At 44.3% G+C, this 23,168-nt stretch overlaps 1 protein-coding gene across 1 annotated transcript; it reads left to right on the top strand.

Moving 5' to 3' along the window:
* The first annotated feature begins 278 nt into the window (after positions 1 to 278).
* Positions 279 to 22,896, top strand: LOC106602767 (protein PAT1 homolog 1). Its single transcript, XM_014195611.2, is given in 19 exon segments — positions 279 to 399; positions 1,621 to 1,723; positions 6,060 to 6,253; positions 6,255 to 6,560; positions 8,458 to 8,538; positions 8,784 to 8,996; positions 9,595 to 9,702; positions 10,052 to 10,138; positions 12,762 to 12,964; positions 13,178 to 13,322; positions 14,221 to 14,338; positions 14,634 to 14,731; positions 17,728 to 17,787; positions 18,260 to 18,405; positions 20,909 to 21,068; positions 21,236 to 21,361; positions 21,564 to 21,655; positions 22,051 to 22,200; positions 22,594 to 22,896. Coding segments are annotated over 19 exon segments (2,427 nt in total). The 5' UTR covers positions 279 to 384; the 3' UTR covers positions 22,616 to 22,896.
* The last annotated feature ends 272 nt before the right edge of the window (positions 22,897 to 23,168 follow it).

Raw genomic sequence — 23,168 nt, forward strand, 5'->3', positions numbered from 1 at the left:
CGACTAACATGGGTTCATCAGTGTGAGGAAACAAAACTGAAACGTTGTCATTAGAACCTTGATCTGGCCTTTGTGTGTTTTCAAGTCTGCATTTAGCTCTACTGTAAATTACTGCGAGTGCACAATAATGTTTTATGTAACTTTTAACCCAGTGTGAATTTGAAGGCAATATTAAAATGTACGTCAATGCACCTTGAATCTAGTCATAAATAATAACACATTGCATACACTAAAAAGTCATTGCAAGCCGTGCGGCGCAGCCGCTCCCTGCGTACGTACTCGTGCACATAGACTTGGCCGCGCTCACGCGAACCTGCGTAATTTGCGCGCAGCCTTCCTCAAGAGACACTTGGGAGAATTGTACCTTTCACGGACTAAAGATACATGTTCCGTTTTCAGGTGAGCAGTGTTTATATTACGTCTGGCAATTTCTGTAGGCAATTTCTGTAGACATTTTAGCTAGCGTTCCCTCAAGACGAGTTGAACTGTGGCCAATATGGCAATTTTCTGGGGGATTTTGGGTTTTGTTTATCGACTCCGTTGATAAAATTCCTCCGTGCGGCCTACCAAGCACCAGGCTTTCCCTGGCATATTGTCCCCCGCCCATCACGGGCCTGCTGTGTGTCCAGTGAACTGAATATGGTCATGGCTGTCGGGCTTTTCTTCATTTTTTTCTATCGTAAAAGTCAAACACTAAAGAAGGGTAGATTTCTTTTGAGGAAATGTGCCAAGTTCGACACTATCGACTTGGATAGCGTGTGATGTAACTAGCTAGCTAGTTTGCGCAGCCTTTCACGCTAACGTTAGCTAGCTTTTCTGTTAAGCTATATTGGCTGGGAAACATTGTCTTGATAGGGGATAAGATGTCTAGATGGATGGCTCATGTTTGACTCTACAGTAACATGTTAAGAAGTATAATAGTTATGCCACTTTGTAATGGAAATACAAGTAATTGTTGACAAGTAAGTCGATTGGTAAAGGTGACTTGGATCACTCTGCCTGTGAAATGCTGAAGTGTTCCACATCTTCTAAACTAGCATTTTCATAGCTTTAGCGTATAACTTTATAACAGTGACGTTACATCTTGGGCTACCACCTTCTAAACTAGTGGCACCAATCAATCTTGTTGTGGATCTAACTAACGTTAGCTGGCAAAATTGACCTCCCCCATCCACGTGGGTTCTCGAAATAGTCACAATAGTATTTCTACAGGGTTCTAATAGTTCGCTATCAAATTGAGGGAAATCTGTAATATTGTGCTCAGAGCCATAACTGCGGATAATGTCAGTCTCTGCTTGAGGAGCTTGCTAAGAAATCTGAAAATCTGACCAGAATATAACTAACTGAAATCCTATTTCTGACATTTGTTTAAATAAAATATTTTTCTTGACGAAAAACAACATACTAGACTTGTTTCTTAAATCTTTCCATTTCTTGATGATCTCACCACATCCCCTCCCTTAAACAACACTCAATATCCCGTTTATCTACATCCCTTGTTGCTTCTCATATTCTCTCTGTCATCCATCCATATCTCTCTCATATCTCATTTCTCTCTCACCCGCCTTCCTCTCTCTCATCCCTAACTTCTTACTTCCTTTAATTTCTCTCTCCCTCCAGTCCCTTGATGAAGATTGTACCCTGGAGAAGGAGGAGGGGCTGGTAGAAGAAGAAGATGAGATTGACCAGTTTAATGACGACACCTTCGGAGATGGAGCCATCGGTGAGTCACAATTGCCCGTCAACCGACTAAAACGCCTAAGACTATAATAACCTTGGGCCATTGGACATCCCCTTTAGCCTTGTTAGGAAAATGCCCCCTGTCTAATCGCAAATACACCTCGCACACGATACAGTTTTGGAAACATTTGGAGAGTAACTTTCATATGAACAATAATAATACAAAAGTTTAGCAAAGTTGCACCCCAGCTCTCTTTTGAATAACACCTGGTTCTGACCAGAAATATGGAATGGTCTAATGGGAATGCGAGCGCAAGGTGAGAGGATGTGTGGTAGCTCGGCGAGAGGCTGTTTTACTGCAACTTTGCAAAACAGCGTAGAGTAAGTGTAGCTTTTGTATTTGAAAGATTATTTCTCGCCGGTACAAAAGTTACGTTCCAACGGTTTCCAAAACCGTAAGCAAGGATTACGTTAAAACAGAGCATCGGGATTGTAGTTCACGTGGAGCATCTGAGAACCCAAAGGGGGGAACGGCTGTAAGTCCCCATGAGTTCTCGAAAACTATGTTTCTCCTAGGCTAAAGCTATGTTTGAGAAACGAGCCCATAAAGAATAGGAAGTTCACGCATTGTAAAGTTGTATGGTTTTGAAGGACTGTCTCCGACAACAACAAAAAATCATGTTCGACCTTGTCGTCTGTTCCTTCGACCAATCAATAAAATCAACTATATGTAGGCTATTGAGTTTGTCTAATGCTTTGAGCACACTGTGGGGGGGGGGACAACAGTTCCTGACCCTCTTCCTCCAGCTGCGGCTAGCCTAAGCAGATTCTGCTGTTCCGCTGCTAATAGGCTACACCAGAGGTCAGCAACCTTTTCCATTTGGGGTTTCAATTTATCTTACTTTTTCTACCGCTCTGAGTGAAAGTTATGATTTTTGTAATTTACCATAATCTTCATATCTCAGTCATTATCATGTGGTTAATCAAAATTCTAAAAGTAACTTCTATTGCCATTGCTAACTATGTAAAAAATAGCCTAGATGAAGCCAACAAAAAAAACATTGCCGGTAGAAAATATCCTGATCCAAAAGAAATCTCCTATAAATCACATTGGCTATACATGGCCTGTCTCCAACGAACTTGAAACATTGTATTAACTTGGGTTGACCTGTTGCTGGCACTTGCAACATTGAATAAAATATTCTGGACCCTCAGTTTCCTGCTCTGAACATGCATACGGAATAAGAAGTAATTGGGTAGGCTTATTTTATGACGTTTCCCCTGGATCGGAGCAGTCAATTTCTTTCCCCCTTTCATGTTGAGTGGTTATTGAAAGGGAGAGAGAGCAGGGAAGATTTTTCAAATGGGCTACTATTGTCGTTCTCAATGGATGTAAAAACAGACTTTGTTTACTTGCTATTTGAGGTTCCACTGTGGTGGTGAGCTAAGACAATCAGAAATGCTATCAGATCCCCAATTGGGCACATATTATAGGCCTACATTTAGGCACAGACCAGGTAGCCTAGGCCTACTTCACTGTATAATCAGGTACGTGTCCTTACTCAACATTGACAGGAGCGCTACAAACAAACGACCAATGAATAAAACAACTTGTTCCTCACAAGTGTTGCCTAGGTTGTGCGGTCCGCAAACAACGTGACCGCTCCAACAGTGAGAATGGTATAAGACTGTAGTAATAATAATATATTGAATGCATTCAGAAATTACTGTAACCAAACATAACCATTGTAGTTTAGAATGATGGTTATTAACGGTAAATGTACTATTGGTGATACTGGTGTGCCATCCCCGCGACCTCCGCAATGGATTAGTCCACTGAGATAGGCGTGAATCAAATAGGTGTCTCGTGCCATCATATTTTTTTCTATGCTTTAGACTGCTCAACCAAAAACATCTTGGTCGACCAACAGCCTATTGACCAAACAATCGACCAGTTGAGTAAATGGGGTGAGCCCTACTGTTTTGAGACTGTCAGAATGCAAGGCATATGCTTAGCTATGCATGTCTGTCCGTCGATTGTTTGGTGGCATGAAAGACTGAGCCAACCACAAACTCTTCTCGTTCTGAATGACAAAGGCACAGAAGACGTTATCGTTTACTGAAGCTCCGCCGCAACGTGTTCTATTCTGCAGCAGAAGCAAACTCCTTTGTCGGCGACTCTTTTGCCCGCGCCCGTGTGTGTGTGATTGGCTGGGGAAGTAGGCCATATGAATATTATTTCACACATTGATATCTCTTCATTGTCTATAAAGAAAATAATCTGAGCTGCATGCGATTGATCAAGTCAGAATATTGCGTGTAGTGTGTGTGTGTGTATATATAGCCTACCGAAATTGGTTCACTTATGCCCTAAAATAAACGTGTTCATATGGGCAGAATATTGTGTAAAATGTTTTGGTGGTTAAAGGCCAACTTATTTTTACTAGCTAGCCTATAGAAATGGAAAGGTTGTGATTTAGAGTGCGTAGAACAGCTGGCTGGGGAACTGGTTTAAACCTGCCTATGGGTCTACTATAGCTAGTCTTCTATAGCTTTTATCTAGTTTCTACAGTGTTGACAGAATAAATCCTACTGGGTTGGGCAGTTTACTTGAACAATCTAATCTGTAAACATACTAATAACAAATAAACCTAGGCTACCTGACAAATACATTTCAATAGCAAAAAACAAAGCTCTTGCAACCTTTTTTAATACCATTTTATTTCAATTTGCTCTAGAATCAAATGATCAATATAATAAAACTAGGCCTACAATATTATTTCCTTGAAACCTATACTCAAACCGCATAAGTCTATATGTTTAATAGTAAGGCGCTATGCAGATTGATTCATTTTCTGTTTTGACTATATTAGATATTCTGGACAGCGGCTTACTCGGGCCAAATCGCTTGAGGGCCTTGAACATGCTGTTTGTCAGCAACATATTGAGTATCTCTATAGATTGGAGGAGTATTATTAGGCTACTAGTGATCGGAACCAATATGGAAAGTCTATCAATTGGCCGATAAGAAGCCCATGGAAACCTGAGGCGCTATCAGCGGGACAACGTTCTGACGGCGCGCTTAACGGTTGCTGGCTGTTTTCATGTGTTTCTGTGCGTCGCCTAGTCCACTGTGTGCAATTGTGTAGGCTATTGTGCCACACCCAGCGGTATTTCCCTTTCCATTATTCAGGACATTTAGAATGACAACGAATGAGTTGTCTAGTGGGCTTATAAACAAAAATGATCTGGTAATCCGGTTATGAAATGTCAAGACAAAGTTTTTGTCCTAGATTTATTCTTGTTAGAACCAATGTGTGTCTCCTTTTGATGTCACTGAACAAATGGTGAGCAATCAAATTGTGCATGTGACTTGATTTCATTTGAATTATGTGATTAACCTGATGTTGAGAGACCAGTAACAGGTTGAATGTTGTAGTCCCCTTAAACATAGGTTATTGTTACTTTGTCTCTCTAAAATCACAATGTTTCCATTTCTATATTCATGAGTCTTTCTTTAAAAATGAAGACGTTGAAATGTCGGCCTTTTACCCCAAAAACTTCTGCTTGAACTGTTGTATTTTCACAACTGATCAAAATATGTTATGTTGTAGCCTGTATATAATATTCTGCCCAAATGAACACTTAACTTAGGCCATATAAAGAACAGCTATATATGATTTAATGAAAAGCAGCAAACAGACACATTGTTAAAATCAAAAAAATTAACAAATACACTCAGGAACAGGCAATAGGCTACAGTCCGCTTCAGTTTCCCCGCCAAATAGGACTACAAGGAAATATGTCTACAAGGGTGTACGTGGCATAGTACCTTCCACGAAAGCATCATTTACACTCTGCAACAAATATCCAAGCCTTTCGTGCATACAGTACATGCAGTGTTTCCTGTATTTAATTGAACCTTTAATTGAACTTTTATTTAACTAGGCAAGTCAGTTCAGAACAAATTCTTATTTACAATGGCGGCCTACCCCGGTCAAACCCACACGACGCTGGGCCAGGTGTGCGCTGCCCTCTGGGACTCCCAATCACGGCCCGGATGTGATACAGCCTGGATTCGAACCAGGGACTGTTGCACTGAGATGCAGTGCCTTAGACCGCTGCGCCACTCGGGAGCCAAGGATATACAAGCCTGTTTCTGCTTTAGCTAGCTTCAATGCTGTGGTCATCGTAAAATCTCTGTCGTGACAAAGGAATTGCCTAAACCAGAAACACACCTGCACCCAAGGTTAGATATAAATATCGTCCTTTACCTCATCGCTAACGTTACCATTATCAGTTAAAATCCCCCATTGTCAGTCAGTCTTTATTACCTGGATGACACCTGTAATAATGGAATGACTTATTACCTCCCACAGATGATGACTGGCAGGAGGAGCACAAGCGGCTCGCAGAGCTCGAAGAGCGAAAGAACGACGGACTCGGAGGTTTAGGTCTAGGGGGACTAGGGATGGGGGGAATGGGAGGAGGAGACTCCTCCACCGTTCAACTCCCTCCTCCTGCCAGTCGCGTCCCCCACCCGTCATCCCTTCCCCTACCACATCACTCCCTCTCTTCGATGCCCCCTCCGGGCCTGGAGGAGAGGGGGGGGAGGCGACCTAGCTGAGTCCCTAGCCATGTTGCTTCTTGGGGCAGACCCGGCCATCGCCAGCGTGGGTGGTCCAGCTGGGCCTGGTGACCGGTCCACTGGTCTCCCTCCTCCCCCTTCCATGCCCCAGCAGCACCACCACCCCTCCCAGCTCCCTTCCCACCACCAGCTGACCCCGTCGGGGCTGCCCCCAGGCCCACTGCATCCCTCCCTGCTTAGCTACCAGCAGCATCAGCACCTCCTACGCCGAGGGGGGGCCCCCATGCCACAGGTGAGACAATCTAGTATACTCTACTGTAGTAACGCTGTAGCTCAATGTGTCTTGTGCAGTGGTTTTCTAACCTCTCCTGGGGACCCCCAGCCGTTCCATGTATTTGATCTATGCCAGAGTTAAGCACACCGGATTCAACTTGTCAACTAAATATCAAGGTCTTGACTAGGTGAGCTGGTTACATCATCATTTGACATTTACATTTACGTCATTTAGCAGACGCTCTTATCCAGAGCGACTTACAAATTGGTGCATTAACCTTATGATATCCAGTGGAACAACCACTTTACAATAGTACATCTCTATATTTTTTTTGGGGGGGGAGTTAGAAGGATTACTTAATCCTATCCCAGGTATTCCTTAAAGAGGTGGGGTTTCAGGTGTCTCCGGAAGGTGGTGATTGACTCCGCTGTCCTGGCATCGTGAGGGAGCTTGTTCCACCATTGGGGTGCCAGAGCAGCGAACAGTTTTGACTGGGCTGAGCGGGAACTGTGCTTCCGCAGAGGTAGGGAGGCGAGCAGGCCAGAGGTGAATGAACACAGTGCCCTTCTTTGGGTGTAGGGACTGATCAGAGCCTGAAGGTACGGAGGTGCCGTTCCCCTCACAGCTCCGTAGGCAAGCACCGTGGTCTTGTAGCAGATGTGAGCTTCAACTGGAAGCCAGTGTGCGGAGGAGCGGGGTGACATGAGAGAACTTGGGAAGGTTGAACACCAGACGGGCTGCGGCGTTCTGGATGAGTTGTAGGGGTTTGATGGCACAGGCAGGGAACCCCGCCAACAGCGAGTTGCAGTAAACCAGACGGGAGATGACAAGTGCCTGGATTAGGACCTGCGCCGCTTCCTGTGTGAGGCAAGGTTGTACTCTGCGAATGTTGTAGAGCATGAACCTACAGGATCTGGTCACCGCCTTGATGTTAGCGGAGAACGACAGGGTGTTGTCCAGGGTCACGCCAAGGCTCTTAGCACTCTGGGAGGAGGACACAATGGAGTTGTCAACCGTGATGGCGAGATCATGGAACGGCAGTCCTTCCCCGGGAGGAAGAGCAGCTCCGTCTTGCCGAGGTTCAGCTTGAGGTGGTGATCCGTCATCCACACTGATATGTCTGCCAGACATGCAGAGATGCGATTCGCCACCTGGTTATCAGAAGGGGGAAAGGAGAAGATGAATTGTGTGTCGTCTGCGTAGCAATGATAGGAGAGACCATGTGAGGATATGACAGCGCCAAGTGACTTGGTGTATAGCGAGAATAGGAGAGGGCCTAGAACTGAGCCCTGGGGGACACCAGTGGTGAGAGCACGTGGTGCGGAGACGGATTCTCGCCACGCCACCTGGTAGGAGCGACCTGTCAGGTAGGACGCAATCCAAGAGTGAGCCGCGCCGGAGATGCCCAACTCGGAGAGGGTGGAGAGGAGGATCTGATAGTTCACAGTATCAAAGGCAGCAGATGGGTCTAGAAGGATGAGAGCAGAGGAGAGAGAGTTAGCTTTAGCAGTGCGGAGAGCCTCCGTGACACAGAGAAGAGCAGTTGAATGACCAGTCTTGAAACCTGACTGATTTGGATCAAGAAGGTCATTCTGAGAGAGATAGCAAGAGAGCTGGCCAAGGACGGCACGCTCAAGAGTTTTGGAGAGAAAAGAAAGAAGGGATACTGGTCTGTAGTTGTTGACATCGGAGGGATCGAGTGTAGGTTTTTTGAGAAGGGGTGCAATGTCTGGGGATCCCCAAGGAGAGGTTTGGGAACCACTGATCTAGTATTCTGTAGCTCTATATGCTGCAGAACTACGTTATAGGGTTTGGAGAAAGAACGATCAGCTGATTCAATGAGGGACGAATATTATGCATCGCTATTGGAGCGGCGCCTTCTGACACTTTCTCTTCCTCTGCCTCTCTCTTTCAGATGAATTCACACAATATCTGGGAGAACAACATGGGATTTGGGCCTGTGAGCGTCACCCCTGGACTAATCACTCAAATGGAGGTAAGACACGTGTCTGTTTTGTAACAGGGATGTACTTCCTGAATTTGTCAAATAAGAACACTGCTTTTCGGTTGCAAACGGTTTAGCTACGTTGGGCCTTGCTGAATGTGACCCTGTACTGTACATGAAAAACAATATAGCTGGCACATTTGCACTCTGAATGACTTACCAGGTCTTGTTTAAAGCAATTTTATTAATAGTTGATTATAGATTTTGATCTTTAAGTTAAATTCTCTTCTTTCCAGGACAGTCCACTTATGTCCATCATCAAAGAGGTGGGGCTGCCCAATCGGCCTCCGCCAGTTATGAGCGAGGATGGGCGGGACTTGTCGGAAAGGGCCCCCCCGCCTCGCTCGTCCTCTCCCGTGATTGGAAGCCCACCAGTGAGGGCTGTGCCTATCGGGACTCCGCCCAAGCAGCCGATGAGTCATGCTATGAATCATCATCATCAGCAGCAGGTCAGTGAGAGAATGCTGCCCTTTCTCCCTCTTTTTAGTAATCATTATGGACTGTTATCATCTCTCTGTATGTGAAATACTCCCATTTATATATTAAAAATATACTCAATGTAGTTTTGTATAATATGGCATTATTCTGCAGAAGTAACTACTGTTAGAGTGTTAGGACAGTAACCGAAAGGTTGCTGGATCAAATCCCTTAGCTGACAAGGTAAAAATATGTCCTTCTGCCCCTGAACAAGGCAGTTATTATGGCAGCCCCCCGCACCACTCTGATTGAGGGGTTGGGTTTAAATGCGCAAGACACATTTCCGTTGAATGTATTCAGTTGTACAACTGACTAGGTATCCCCTTTCATAATTATTAGACCAGTGGTCTCAAACTTCCAGTTCACGGGCCACATCTGGCCCCCTAGTCACACTATGGAGGCCCACGGGCATGGAGTTTGAGACCACTGTATTATACTATTAGCGCTTGCTGTTATCATCCTTTTTCTGCCTCTACTCTCATCCTATCTGTTGTAAAGCCAGAGTTAACCCTCTGTGTACAGTTACAGGCTAATTAGTTGTATTGAATCCCTATCCTGTGTGTGTTGCAGATCCACCACCCCACCACCGTTCATGTGCGAGCCCCGGTCCACCACCAACACCGCTACCCCCCTTCCTTCCCTGAGCGCATCTCCCCCAACACCCTCTTAAACATGGCTGTGAGTCCCCCTACCTCCCTCTCTCCTTTGACTAGCTCTCCGGCCCTCCCTTGCTTTATTAGGTGGGGCATGTGATGAGGAGTGTAAAGTTTTATTTTGGTTGTTTGAACTGTTGTGGTGTTTTTGACCAATTGTTGAATGAGGGTTGGCTTTTCATGGTCAGTTACTTCCGTGAGGGTGGATATATAAATAAATACAAAATATGAATTATTCCATAGCAGCTACCTTGGCTTTGGCTCAATAGCTTGGCTCAGTAGCTTGGCTCATGGATGGACTCTCTAGCTCACTGCAGATGCAGGTTCCAGGTCAGTGTTGGTTCTGAGTTGGATTCTCTCTCTGTCTGTGTTAGAACTCTCCTCTGTGTCGTCCTCCATTCCCGGCCGGCGTGGGCCCCGTTCTGTCCCAGATCCAACGTGCCCAGATGCTCAACTCTCAGGTGAGACTCAACCAGTGGTGACCCGTCGTTCAGGTCAGGTGGGGCAGAGTTTAGCGTGTTGTTTTGGCGTTAATGTGTCACATCAGTTTGCAAACAATGTTATATATATATCTCTAGATCTATCGATCTAGATCTATCATTGAGTTAATAAAGCTGCATACAACCATTGTCTCTTTTTTCCTTTCTTGAGTAAGGCAGCTCCAAAATGCAGGCGTTTCTGCCTAACTTAGTGCCTTCTGTCGTGGTGGGGCAGCCAGCGGAAAATATGGAGCGTAGGGGTTGGTAATGTTCTCATTGCGCCGTGATTGGCTCAGTGTTCTGTCACTCATGGGGACACTATGTCACTGCAAATTCTATGGGGAGAGCTTGAAAATTCAAGCCCCTTGGATGCTGCCAAAGGAACATTAAGAAGTGCCCATCCAAGAAGGCTCAAGGTCATTGGCCACAGATAAAATGATGTCAATTCGCTTTATATCTACCGTACCTTTGATTGGACTGATCATGTCAACATCATACTTTCAAAATCTTAGCTATCCAGCTAGCAGTCATCATGAATCAAGTCGACAACCTACTGGCAAATCCTTTTCAGTCCTTGTCATATGAAGAGTAAATATAGATAAAATGTATCGGTGCTCATCGGCCACTGGACATAAAGATTACACAACAAGTTGGAAATCGCAAAGCGATCACTAGCCTGCTATTCAGTAGAGTGGATGTGTGGTCCAAGTCTGGGTTTAAGGGTCTGTTTTCCAAGCTTCAAAGGAAAACATTCAACATTGGCCATGCTGTCAATTCAACATGACTTCTGCTGCTTTCAAAACAACTGGAAACTCGGAACGGAAATCTCAGGCTTCAGTGAGTTCAAGACAACTGGGAGCTCGGAAAAAACGAGTTCCCACTGGGCAAATACATTTTGAGCGGTCATCCAACTCGGAATTCCAAGTTGGGAACTCTGGCCTCTTTCTAGAGCTCGGCCTGATTCAACCTGTTTTTTTCCCCCGAGTTCCCAGTTGTCTTGAAAGCACCATGAATCCAGAGAATGCCAGACTTTGATGACAAAATTTGCCCACCATGGACCACCGTGCCACCTTCCTGTTCAAGTGAGCACCACAGGGTGAGTCAAATGTATTGTATGCTGCTGCATAAATTATGTAATATGCCAGGAGGATATGCATGCTTTAGCTAAGGAAGTAATACTAAGTGTATGTTGTGTAGTAAGCTGTTAGTAGACCATGTGCCTCACCCTAATAATTTGGTCCCTTTTCCCCTCATAATTTAGCCTACTGTTCTGACTTGGTGGTGCACATGTAGCCTATAGCCTGTTTTTGAGAAATGTCATCATTGAATATTGTTAGAGCTTTCAGTGTCAGCTTATATGCCCCCTTTATTTATCCTTCGGTTCTGACTTGGTGTACAGGGAGAACACTGTAAGAACGGCTCATGTTCTGAATTCTGTCGCAGTACATTTCAAAAGTGCTGAACAAATAGTTATATTGACTACGTCCATAGTCGCTCGCTCATTAATTTCTTAATCGAAATGACGGATTGCCTCTTATTCGCTCGTCGCCCCTTTATGCCATTGTTTGTACATCTCAATTGTCAGTAGAAACCACATTTGTTTAAGCAAGTCAGCCAAATCAGCTAATGAGGCTGAAGGAACTGTTTCGCTGCCAGACAAGGCTCTGCTGATAGCCAGGTGTAACAGTGGTAAGGTGTTGGGACAGCTTTATTTAGGCCCTAACAGTTTGTGGGTACTGTTTGTCACTGTTATAGTCCAATGAATGTATTATGTTGTGGCTTTGCATAAAAAAAATAAAAAAAACCTTGTTTTGTGAGTTTGCCCCACCAAGATTTACATGCTATGAGATGATTTGATTTTAAACTCTCCACTGGACCAAACACTCACCTGTGTTCTCATCTGTACACCTGAATGCACTCCCCTTGAGCCGTCTCACTCAAAAATTAGGCCACCTGGGGTGTATTCATTCATAAGTGCACACCGTAGCACTTAAAAATTGTTGCAACGGTAATTTGGTCCCTCCCTATTTGACCTTTTGCTTCCGTTTGGTGTGTAGGGAATACACCCCATTCACACTCCCTATGAGCAAAAATGATTCACATGTACAACATATCTATGAACTTATATACTGTTATGTAAAATGGGTGTTTGCATAAACACGCGTGAGGGAACATTTTGTCTGAAGAGAGAGCCTTGAATTGAAATCTCCTCTCACTCTATCTTGGTTGGTGCAGGTGTCTGTGACCACCTCAGACCAATTGCCAGTACGCCCAGAACATTGCTCTGGGAACCAAAAGGAGTTCAGTTTCAAGGTCCCCGTTAAGAGAAGGAGCCTTGTCAGTCACATGCAGGAACCAACGTTAATAATGAATCATGTAAATCATGCTTATATAACTTGTTTGTATATAAGGACTGAAAGGGAACGCCCTTTTCAGAGTTTATCAAGCTTGGATTGCGTTTGTGAACTGTTAATAAAGATTGATTCATTTACGTTGAGTTTGAGTCTTTAGTGGTGAATTGCCACAACACACATTCAATGCCAGCCTCCCTTCCTTTCCTCTATCTATTGTTTTTCATTCCTTCTCTCTCTTTTTCCCCTCTCAGGTTGCTGGCTTCCCCAGGGGCTGTCAGGGCCCCCCGTTGCTGCCTGGCGGCGGAGGCTTCAGGCCCTTCTTCGGCCAGCCCCCTCCACACAGGATGGGTCCCCACCACAACCACGTACCCTGTCCCATCATCCGGCACAACACCACGCACCTGCACCCCCAGCACCGCCGCATGCTCACCCAGAGGATGCAGAGTAGAGGAGGGTATGTAGACTGGTGTGTGTGTGTGTGTGTGTGTGTGTGTGTAAATAATTTGAGTTGCCCCAGCATCCGCATGTCTCCTCCATATCCATCCACAGTGCTGTTGCCATAAATTGCCTCACAAATTTCCTTGAATTGCTAATGCATTATGTTCAAGTAACCTGCAGCTGTGGAGCCTCTTTCTCACTTTGCCTCCTCTATGATCTCTCTCCCCAGTGAGCGTGGCGGGCGTGTGGGGGACTGGCGGAGCAGGGACCCCTACAGTAACTTGATGACCCAGAGGGAGAAGGAGTGGGTGGCCAAGATCCAGATGATGCAGCTGCAGAGCACTGATCCCTACCTGGATGACTACTACTACCAGGTGAGTACAGCCAAGTCAATGGAAAAAGTCAAGGTCCTGTTCATTAGGCACCAAACGGAACAAAATGGACTGAAACCGGGAGCGAGTACTTGGTCCCATAAGAAACGCCTGTTTTTGTTTTCTGGTGCGAAATCTTTTAAAACTTTGTTTTTTATTTTTTATTCTGTGTGCCCTAATGAACATGAGCGAGTGTTGTATTCACTAGGCACCAATGGAAGAAAATGGGTTGAAACGGGGAATGACTACCTAGACTTGGTCCAATTAACGCTCGTTGTCATTTTGTTGCAAACCGTTTTTCTACCTGTGTTCAGGTGGGCGTGAGGTTCTGAACAAGGCGGATAGAAATGTTAGTTATAAACCAGACACAACCTCTTGCAGAGATGCATGTCGGATCTACACAATCTGTTTCTGTCAGATCGTTCCGTCACCTTCTGTCCTACTGACCAACCTAGAATGGGATTAAATAAACATATAATTTATGGAGCTGACACCAGTCCTTACATGGACAGAAAAGCATGTTGGATCTACACATTGTATTTCTATCTGATCGCTACCAGCCTAGATAGACCTATAAGGAGGGAGCATGTCATAAACGAGATCAGAATATATGCCAGGGAAACCACTGTTCCAATCCTGTCATTCAGATCGTTTTATTAGTTCCACTTGGCTGTCTACCTCAGTCTAATCCCTGTTCACCTGCTTCTGATAGGTCCCACTGGCCTTGTTGTCAGAGTTCCACCTTTTAATTGAGTGTTAATAAATAGTTTTAGGATGGATTATCCTAATACATTTTTATTGGATTTCTATGATAAGGAAACTTTTTTTCAGTAGTTGTTCATGGCGGATTAAATGCACAAATGTGTAAATAAATGGATGCCAATTTTGTGTTGGCCTGCAGAATTACTTTGAGAAGATGGAGAAGAGGCAGGAGAGAGACAGAGACGGCGTGAGGAAGGAGCACACCACCAAACTCATCACCCCCCAGGTGGCCAAGCTGGAACACACCTACAGACCAGGTAAGGCATTAATCAAAAGAAGGATAGGAAGATCAATAACCTGGATCAAATAGTATATATTTGTTTCAGTTAAATAGTGTTTGGCACTCTACCTGGTGTACCAAATTGGCAGGGTTAGCACTTTTGGGACTATTGCATTGATTCCTTTGCACCAGGCAAGCTCAATCTAGTATTAGAAAGAAAACCAATACTCTTTTAACCAAGGTCTGATTTTTAAATGAGTAATCATCACATCACCTTTTGTGTGTTTTGAGGATGTATTTGTAACATACGTGTGTATCGTTCTCCCCCACAGTGCAGTTTGCAGGCTCACTGGGTAAGCTGACTGTGTCCAGCGTCAACAACCCCAGGAAGATGATCGACACAGTGGTGACCAGTCGCACTGATGACGAGGTACTTACTACACACGCCACAATCTCTCCAAACTCCTGTGTCTTATGAGTTCTGCCATTCTATCTCCTGCTGGTTTGTCTCTGACGTATGTTCCCTGTTCCTTATCACGCTTTGTTCTTATTATATTGTTTTTGTCTCGCTACTCCAGATGATACTGTCGGTTGTTCCTAGATTGATATGGAGACAGGACAACATTAGTTATTATGGGTACTGTAGTAGAGTGGTTCCCAAGCATTTTTTTACCCCTAAAAAAAAAACTTGCCTGAAGTACCCTCTCATGCGCGTAGGGCCGCCGTGATTCCAAGTTTAGGTGTAAAATGGACTAAATTAGGTTGAATATCAATATTAGTCTGTCATTATAACTGCGAATTATGTATTACTGTAAGTAAAGTTATACAAAAACAAAGATCACATTTTATACACATTCTCCCAATACAATACATCTCCAATCAATGGGAAAGTTTACGCTGTCTCTCACTCATCTTTGTCAGTCTTGGGGGCCGTGTGGCAACGGCAGTGATCGGGCTTTTCTCCAAGTCGAGTCTGTTCTTGTATGTGGTCTTGATTAGGGTCACGGATGAAAATCTCACTTCATATAAGCATGCAGAGTCAAAGGGCAGCAGTTCATTCTGTGTACATTTCCTTCACACCAGAACAGTGTTGTCTCCGAGTACCTCATCTTCAGGCCACGGTCTGAGGACACATGCAGAAGATTTTCCTGCAGTCTGGTAGGACTGTTGTTGGTGCTGTCAGTCATGAAAGGATTACTCACCCAGTCAAGTTTAACAGACTTGTTTTCAATGTCAGGGAAGTTGGAGTGGACTCACTTAGTTTGGATAAATGTGAGCTTACAATTTGCACCATAGGAGCTCTGTCAACATCACCGGTATACATTTTTTTTTTTTAAAGTAGGTGTCAAGCTGCTGGAAACAGCTTCTATCCCCATCTTCTTCACCTTTCCTCTCCCAGAGTTTGGTCTACTTTATGAATCCACACACTTTGTCATACATGTTTAGAATGCGTGTGTCTTTGCCTTGCCGAGTTCGATTGAGGTTGTTCAGTTTGCTGAACACATCAGCAAGGCGGGGTACCTGATCTGTGCCCTCCAACATGGCCACAAGGGCGAGTGCTCAGACAGAAAATCACTTTGGCCCGCAGCTCGAAAAGCCTCTGTAGCGTTTTCCCTCTGGATAGCCAACGGACATCGGTGTGAAGCAGTAAGCTGCTGGTACTCAGTCCCGCTGTCTCCGCGGAGCCTTCCAAACAGTCGGTGATTCATGGGACTGGATAAAGTTAATCACTTTCACTGCCTTTTTTGATAGCGATTCCATTCAACGTCCGGCTTGACTTTATGCGGGCAATTAATCCTTTCACTCTCCCAGTCACTGATGCCGCGACATCCGTGCACACATGTTGTCAAAGGAATCTTATATCCTAATGATAATAATTAACAATCAATAAGCCTTGACTAATCCCCAGGGTTTGTAAGACACTGGGTTAAGAATAATTAGGCAAGGACTCATCTTTCTGCAAAAGGTCTGTTCAGTTTATTCAGAGAACGTTCTGCCCAACATACACAAAGAACTTAATTTTATCCTCTCTCTCCGTTTACGCACACACCTCCACACAAACAGTAGATTACCTACGCACACACGTACACACAAACAGTAGGTGAACAGTATCTCCCCCTTGACTTCCCACCACTGTTAATCATTATCCAGCACTGCCTGCTCCTTTCCCCAGAGATTAGGAGAACCTTGAAGGCTACTCCCGGTGTCTCACACACACATGTCTACTGCTCCCTTGGGCCCACTAAATACACACACACACATTTTTCTCCCTCTCCAGCCTCTACTAGACTTTATGGGACTAACGTTCAGTACATTGATTATTCATTATCCATGCTACATAACTACTAATTCATAATGGATTATTATGCATTTACCTTTATTAGATCATTCTCTTATCACATGTTCACAGGGTTTCTGAGAAAAAGCTGTCAATAACGTGAAACTCATCCTGTACTTCTCCCCATTAGCTTCTCACCGGATCGAAGGTGCTCATTCATTTCCTAAATGTCCCTGTATCTCACAAACACAAACACAACTGGGCTTCCCCACTGATATCCGTCCGTTCATCTAACTACAGCTCAAATTAACTGGAATTTAACTTTCCCACCACTTGATCAACAATATCAATGCCCATGTCATCGATTCTACAGCACATCGTGTTATTTGACAATGGTACTGTCTTCAGTGCATCAGCTGCTGTCTTATCGATCATAGTTTCAGTGAGGATAGCAGCAGCAGGCAAAATTAACTCCTCGGCTATAGTGAATGGCTTTTTTGACTTGGCCACAAGTAGCGACATAGCATATGAAGCCTCTCCAATGCTTTGGTCGCGTTCTTTCATTTTTCTCGACTTAACTTAAATTCTGACCACTTTGGAAAACGGAAAACTCTGGTCTTACCCACACAGGAAAGAGGCTTGGTACTGATGTGCTGTTGTAAATGGGCTGGTTTCATGCAATTATTTGAGAGCACGTCGCCGCAGAGGGTACAGGAGGTGACACCGAAGAGGACGTACTGTTTCTGAAATTGACGCTTCTTTGACTTGTCAACTAATTTTTTCCAAGCGTTCACTTGAGCTGGCGCTAGTGCTGCTACTGCTGCTTGAAACAGTGCGTTTCAGCCATTGAGCCATAGCTAGTTTCTACTCAAAGCTAGCTGTTAGCTGAAATAGTGAGCCACTAGTGTGGCGCAGAGGGTCAACAGGCGAGCCGAGGCAATGTGCACCGAAACTTAAGTTTAAAAAGTAGGCATATAAATAAACTATAGAGATTCCACACCAGTGACCTCAGTAAATGTTTTCCTGCCTATTAATATTTGAAATAACTTCAACATAAAAAATATATATCTTTTTTGCACATTTTTGTTGGGAAACACTGCGGTAGTACATTACTCTACACCTCTAACCGCTCCCTCTGTCCCACACAGGAGAAGAGAGAGAAACAGGTGTGGAATAAGAGACGGCAGATCCTCTACACTGTGGAGAAGGTAAAGACAAGGAAGGGGAGAATGACTTGTTGTCTCTACAGCTCTGTGGTTGTATTGATGATATGTTACCTTGATTTGAACTTCCTCTGCCTGTTTTGAACCATCTGCAGGGCTCTCACTCTTAATGTATTATATCTGTAGACACTCCTTATCTCTTTGTAACCATCTTGTGTTAGTACCTTCTTGTGTAGCTAGCTAGCAGTTACTATGTGCCTAAACGTTGGTGATGCCTATAAAATTATTGGGAGCGTATATAGTGTGTATGTATGTATGTATGTATGTATGTATGTATGTATGTATGTATATATGTTTTTTTTTTCAGATTTGTAACCAGTTACCACTACCTATATTCTGTATGAAGCGCTGCACTATTATTCATGTTACCAGGTTTCCCCCTAAAACAATCTCGAGAGATTCGCTCTCTGGGGACCCTAACGCCATCTCCCTCCCCTTCTCTCTTTTTCTCCATCAGATGTACAGTCTGCTGCTGGAGGTGCAGGACTTTGAGAAGCGCTTCATGCAGACGCCGGAGGAGCGGAGAGAGGCCCTGCTGGAGCAGCACAAAACTCACACGCTGCAGCTCTACGCCTCCCTCAAGGAGAAGGAGTGGGACGACAGGTGAGACTGAGGGATGGGGTAGGTGAGGAGGGTGGACAAGACCCACACTCTACAGCTCCCTCAAGGGGAAGGAGTGGGAAGACGAGGTGAGCAAGGTCAAACATTTTGTCACTGGCCAAAAATCTATTGGCCCCGGACTTGGGATAGTTAAAATGCCTAAAGATCATGCAGGGCCTATAGGTTGGCATGCTTTCTCTCTATATTCAGCTAGTAATAGGCTACATATTGTTATTATGGTGTGAGAAAGCTGTGTAATAAGATTTAGGAAATATAAGTCATTACATTGAATTAGTTGCAATAATTTTGTTTCTAAACAGTCATTTTGAGAATTCATTTTTTTTACATTTCAAAACATGCGTTGTGAGACCCCTTTAAGACTAATGCATTCCAGAAAATAGCTATCTGGCTCCAGTAGGCTGGTCAAAACGAATGCTAGGTGTTTTTTTGTGTTTTTTTGGAATATTTTTTTTTGCTTTCTTTTTGCAATCTATCAGCAGCCAGCAGTAGGTTCGCTATTGAAGGTTTACTTTTGTAAATCACTTTCCTTAAAATAAATAAGAGCAGCGAGTGGATTGAAGAGCGCTTTCTTTTTTGCTCTGGACAGCCCGCGTGTGCTGTGTGAAGGCATGAACTCCTATTCTGCTCGAGCAGTTGTGACTTGCGGGAGTGTGGTGGTCCTTGAATGAACGGACAATCATTTTGCGTGTAGTTTTCGATAGTAGACTGCGACAGAGCATGTAAATGTTGAACTGGAACGCAAAAATGCGCGGAGAAGTTGACGAGATCCACTGGGCCGACACATTTTTACTGTCCCCGGGGCAGCGGGCCATCGTTAACGTCAGAGCCTGGGTGAGGAAGGATGGCTCCCTGAATTCCAAATTGACTGTAGCTGCTCCTCCCTAGACATTTGTGTAGATCTGAAGGGTTATGATAGGTGTAAGAAATATGGTGTAAATTAATATTGCTTATACCGATCCTTTCAGATCTACACTACCGTTCAAAAGTTTGGGGTCAATTAGAAACGTCCTTGTTTTTGAAAGAAAAGCACTTTTTTTTGCCCATTAAATAACATCAAATTGATCAGAAATACAGTGTTAATGTTGTAAATGACTACTGTTGCTGGAAACGGCTGATTTTGAGTGGAATATCTACATAGGCGTACGGAGGCCCATTATCAGTAACCACCACTCCTGTGTTCCAATGGCACGTTGTGTTAGCTAATCCAAGTGTATAATTTTAAAGGCTAATTGATGATTAGAAAACCCTTGTGCAATTATGTTAGCACAGCTGAAAACTGTTGTTCTGATTTAAAGAAGCAATAAAACTGGCATTCTTTAGACTAGTTGAGTATCTGGAGCATCTGCATTTGTGGGTTCAATTACAGGCTCAAAATGGACAGAAACAAATAACTTTCTTCTGAAACTCGTCCGTCTATTCTTGTTCTGAGAAATGAAGGCTATTCCATGTGAGAAACTGAAGTTCTCATACAATGCTGTGTACTACTCCCTTCACAGAACAGCACAAACTGGCTCTAATCAGAATAGAAAGAGGAGTGGAGGCCCCCGGTGCACAACTGAGCAAGAGGACAAGTACATTAGTGTCTAGTTTGAGAAACAGACGCCTCACAAGTCCTCAACTGGCAGCTTCATTAAATAGTACCCGCAAAACACCAGTCTCAACGTCAACAGTGAAGAGGTGTCTCCGGGATGCTGGCCTTCGAGGCAGAGTTCCTCTGTCCAGTGTCTGTGTTCAATTGCCCATCATAATATTTTCTTTATATTGGCCAGTCTGAGAGATGGCTTTTTCTTTGCAACTCTGCCTAGAAGGCCAGCATCCCGGAGTCACCCCTTAACAAATGCTGACGCTCCAGATACTCAACTAGTCTAAAGAAGGCCAGTTTTATTGCAGTTTTCAGTTGTACTAACATAATTGCAAAAGGGTTTTCTAATCATCAATTAGCCTTTTAAAATGATAAACTTGGATTAGCTAACACCGTGTCATTGGAACACAGGAGTGAAGGTTGCTGATAATGGGCCTCTGTACGCCTATTTAGCTATTCCACTCAAAATCAGCCATTTCCAGCTACAATAGTCATTTACAACATTAACAATGTCTACACTGTATTTCTAATCAATTTTATGTTATTTTAATGGACAAAAAATCTGCTTTTCTTTCAAAAACAAGGGTATTTCTAAGTGACCCCAAACTTTTGAACGGTAGTGTACATGATCGCCTAGGGTGAAGGGGCTAGGGAATGATTTGGAATTAGGGGGAGGAGAGGAGGGGGTGACAACATGACCCCCCCATACCCTGCATCTCTACCGCTCCCTCAGCGATCCAGCAGTCACTTATGTTCACTGTTAAGTTTCAGGTGGTCAACTTTTTTCCCCCGGCACTATTTGGCAGAAACCCTAATTGTCCCGAAAAGCTTTGCTTCCCCCATCAGTAATATTCACCAGAGACTCACTCTCCTTCTCCTCCATCTGTCCCCCCCATCCTGCAGAGTGAGTGACGAGCAGTGTCTGTTGATCATGTCGGTGCGTAAGGGAAAGCGCCTGATCTCCAGGCTCATCCCTTTCCTGCCTCCGCTGCAGGCTGCCACCGTTGTCATGGGGATTGCCCGGAACCTGCCCGCCCTGGCCAAGAAAGACAAACAGGACCAGGTATAGAGGCACACATACACACACAGTTGGTTAGCGTCGGATCTTTATTGCGAAAAATGATGTTCTCAATGAGATGCTCAAGCCCACACAGAGACACACAGACTCACCTACGTAGATGTATATAATGCTCGTAAGTGGTCTATAATTGCTCCTCCCATCTCCCCCAGGCGCTGTGCTGGTTGGTGGAGCCCGTTGCCGTGGTGATCTCTTCCTTATCTAGCGCCGCCCTCACAGACTTGCTGCAGGAGCTGCAAGGCAACGAGGGTCAACTGTCCAAAGTGTTGCAAAATAAGGTACCTGCACTGACCCACTATACAATCTGCCTGCTGTTAGAATGATGCAAAATAGTGCACCTTCCTCTGTCCAGCAGTGATGATGGTTAAGGTTCAATGATGATAAATAAGGCCATGATGGCATGAAGTCAGTGCACTCACTTTGTCCCCGTCTCTCCTTTTCTACCATCTCTTTCCTTTTCTCCTCTCTCCATCCTCCCAGTTTGGTGTGACGCTGCTTTACCTGATCCTGAGTGAAGGAGAGCGAATGCAAAGCTCCGACCTTAACTGTCAACTCATGGATGACAATCGATGGTGAGCACAGCCCTCCTTTTACTAATTCAGAAACTTGTGTGTGTGTGTGTGTGTGTGTGTGTGTGTGTGTGTGTGTTGTGTGTGTGTGTGTGTGTGTGTGTGTGTTTTGTGTGTGTGTTTTCATTGGCAAAATTTAGAATGGCTGTTAAATATAAAATATATCAATATTAGCTAGTATTGTTCCATCAGAAAGCTAAAAATAAGGTACCAGTAATAGCTAACGATGCATGGTCAATGTCGCCACCTAGCGACAGGGTTTGGAAACACACACAACAACTACAAACCTATACATATTTTTTTTTTATGTTCAAAACACTAAGGTTTGTTTATTGTGGTTGCATTGTACTAACTCTCTCCACCTTGTCTGTGTCCTTTCTTTCCCTCCTCTCTCACAGGACGGAGTTGGTGTTCTCTGTGACCAGGGAGCTGCTCAACGTGCCCCCCTCGTCCCTGTCCCCTCCTCTCTTCACCCCTCCCAACCTGCTCTCTCTCTTCTCGCGCTACGTAGACCGACAGAGGCTGGAGCTGCTGCAGGAGAAGTTACAGTGAGTACAGTCTCACGTGTCCTTAGCCCACTTTCAATTCTCCCTGAAGTGTGCCGTTCCTCCCTCCCCATTCAATGATTTGAAAAGCATGGGGGGGGTAAACAAGTTCACATGCACAATGCCTTGCCGCTTTTTGAGTACATTGTGTTAAGGTGCTTAGGGTTGTGAGTTTGCGCCCCAGTTGGAGGTGGAATTTCAACTCTGTCACACACACTTCAGGAAGAATGAGGGCGGCAGTTAGCCTAGCGGATAAGAGCGTCTCCTAAATGACTACAATTTTGAATGGGAGGAATTGGATTTCGGACACCACTGTCTTCTTTGACATCCTGATATTTACTTTGTAACCCTTTTCTGTTCACTACTTTCACACAAAATCCCTTCTGTCTTTCTCAGGATCTCCACATTGTCCAGGTAGAAGTGACTCCAGACATCAAGAAAACCCCAGTTGAAGCGTGTGCGTGCACTATTGTATGTGTGTGTGCAGAAGAGAGTAGGATGTCTACTAGGGTTGATGATGATTTTAATCCAGCAGAATCTCTTGTCAGTTTTTTCTTTGTCCATTAGGTGTGTATGGGGATGCGTGTATGAGTGAGCGAGAGAGCTATGAACTGAGAGAAAATAAAATCAGCTTTTTTTTTTATCTTGTTAACGTTGATGCCTGTGATAAAACATCAAATTAAAAGTATTTCTATTGTATACAACTGTTTTGTGATGGTTTGTTTCACTCATATCATTTGTGAAAGTCTAGCAGCCAACAAGGTGGAGCAACCAACGCCAGGGTCGTGGGTTCGATTCACACAAAGGCCACATGAAAATGTATGCACTCTACTATAAATAGATTTGAATAGAAGGGTATGCTGAATTGCATATATTGTGTTAGAATCATTCATTTATCATTCAATAACCTTGCCTGTCACTTACACATGCATCGATGATATTGTGTTGCAGGATTCCCAAAAATAGCAATA

Source organism: Salmo salar, chromosome ssa04 (genome assembly GCF_905237065.1).
Source record: "Salmo salar chromosome ssa04, Ssal_v3.1, whole genome shotgun sequence".
Lineage (NCBI taxonomy): Eukaryota > Metazoa > Chordata > Actinopteri > Salmoniformes > Salmonidae > Salmo > Salmo salar.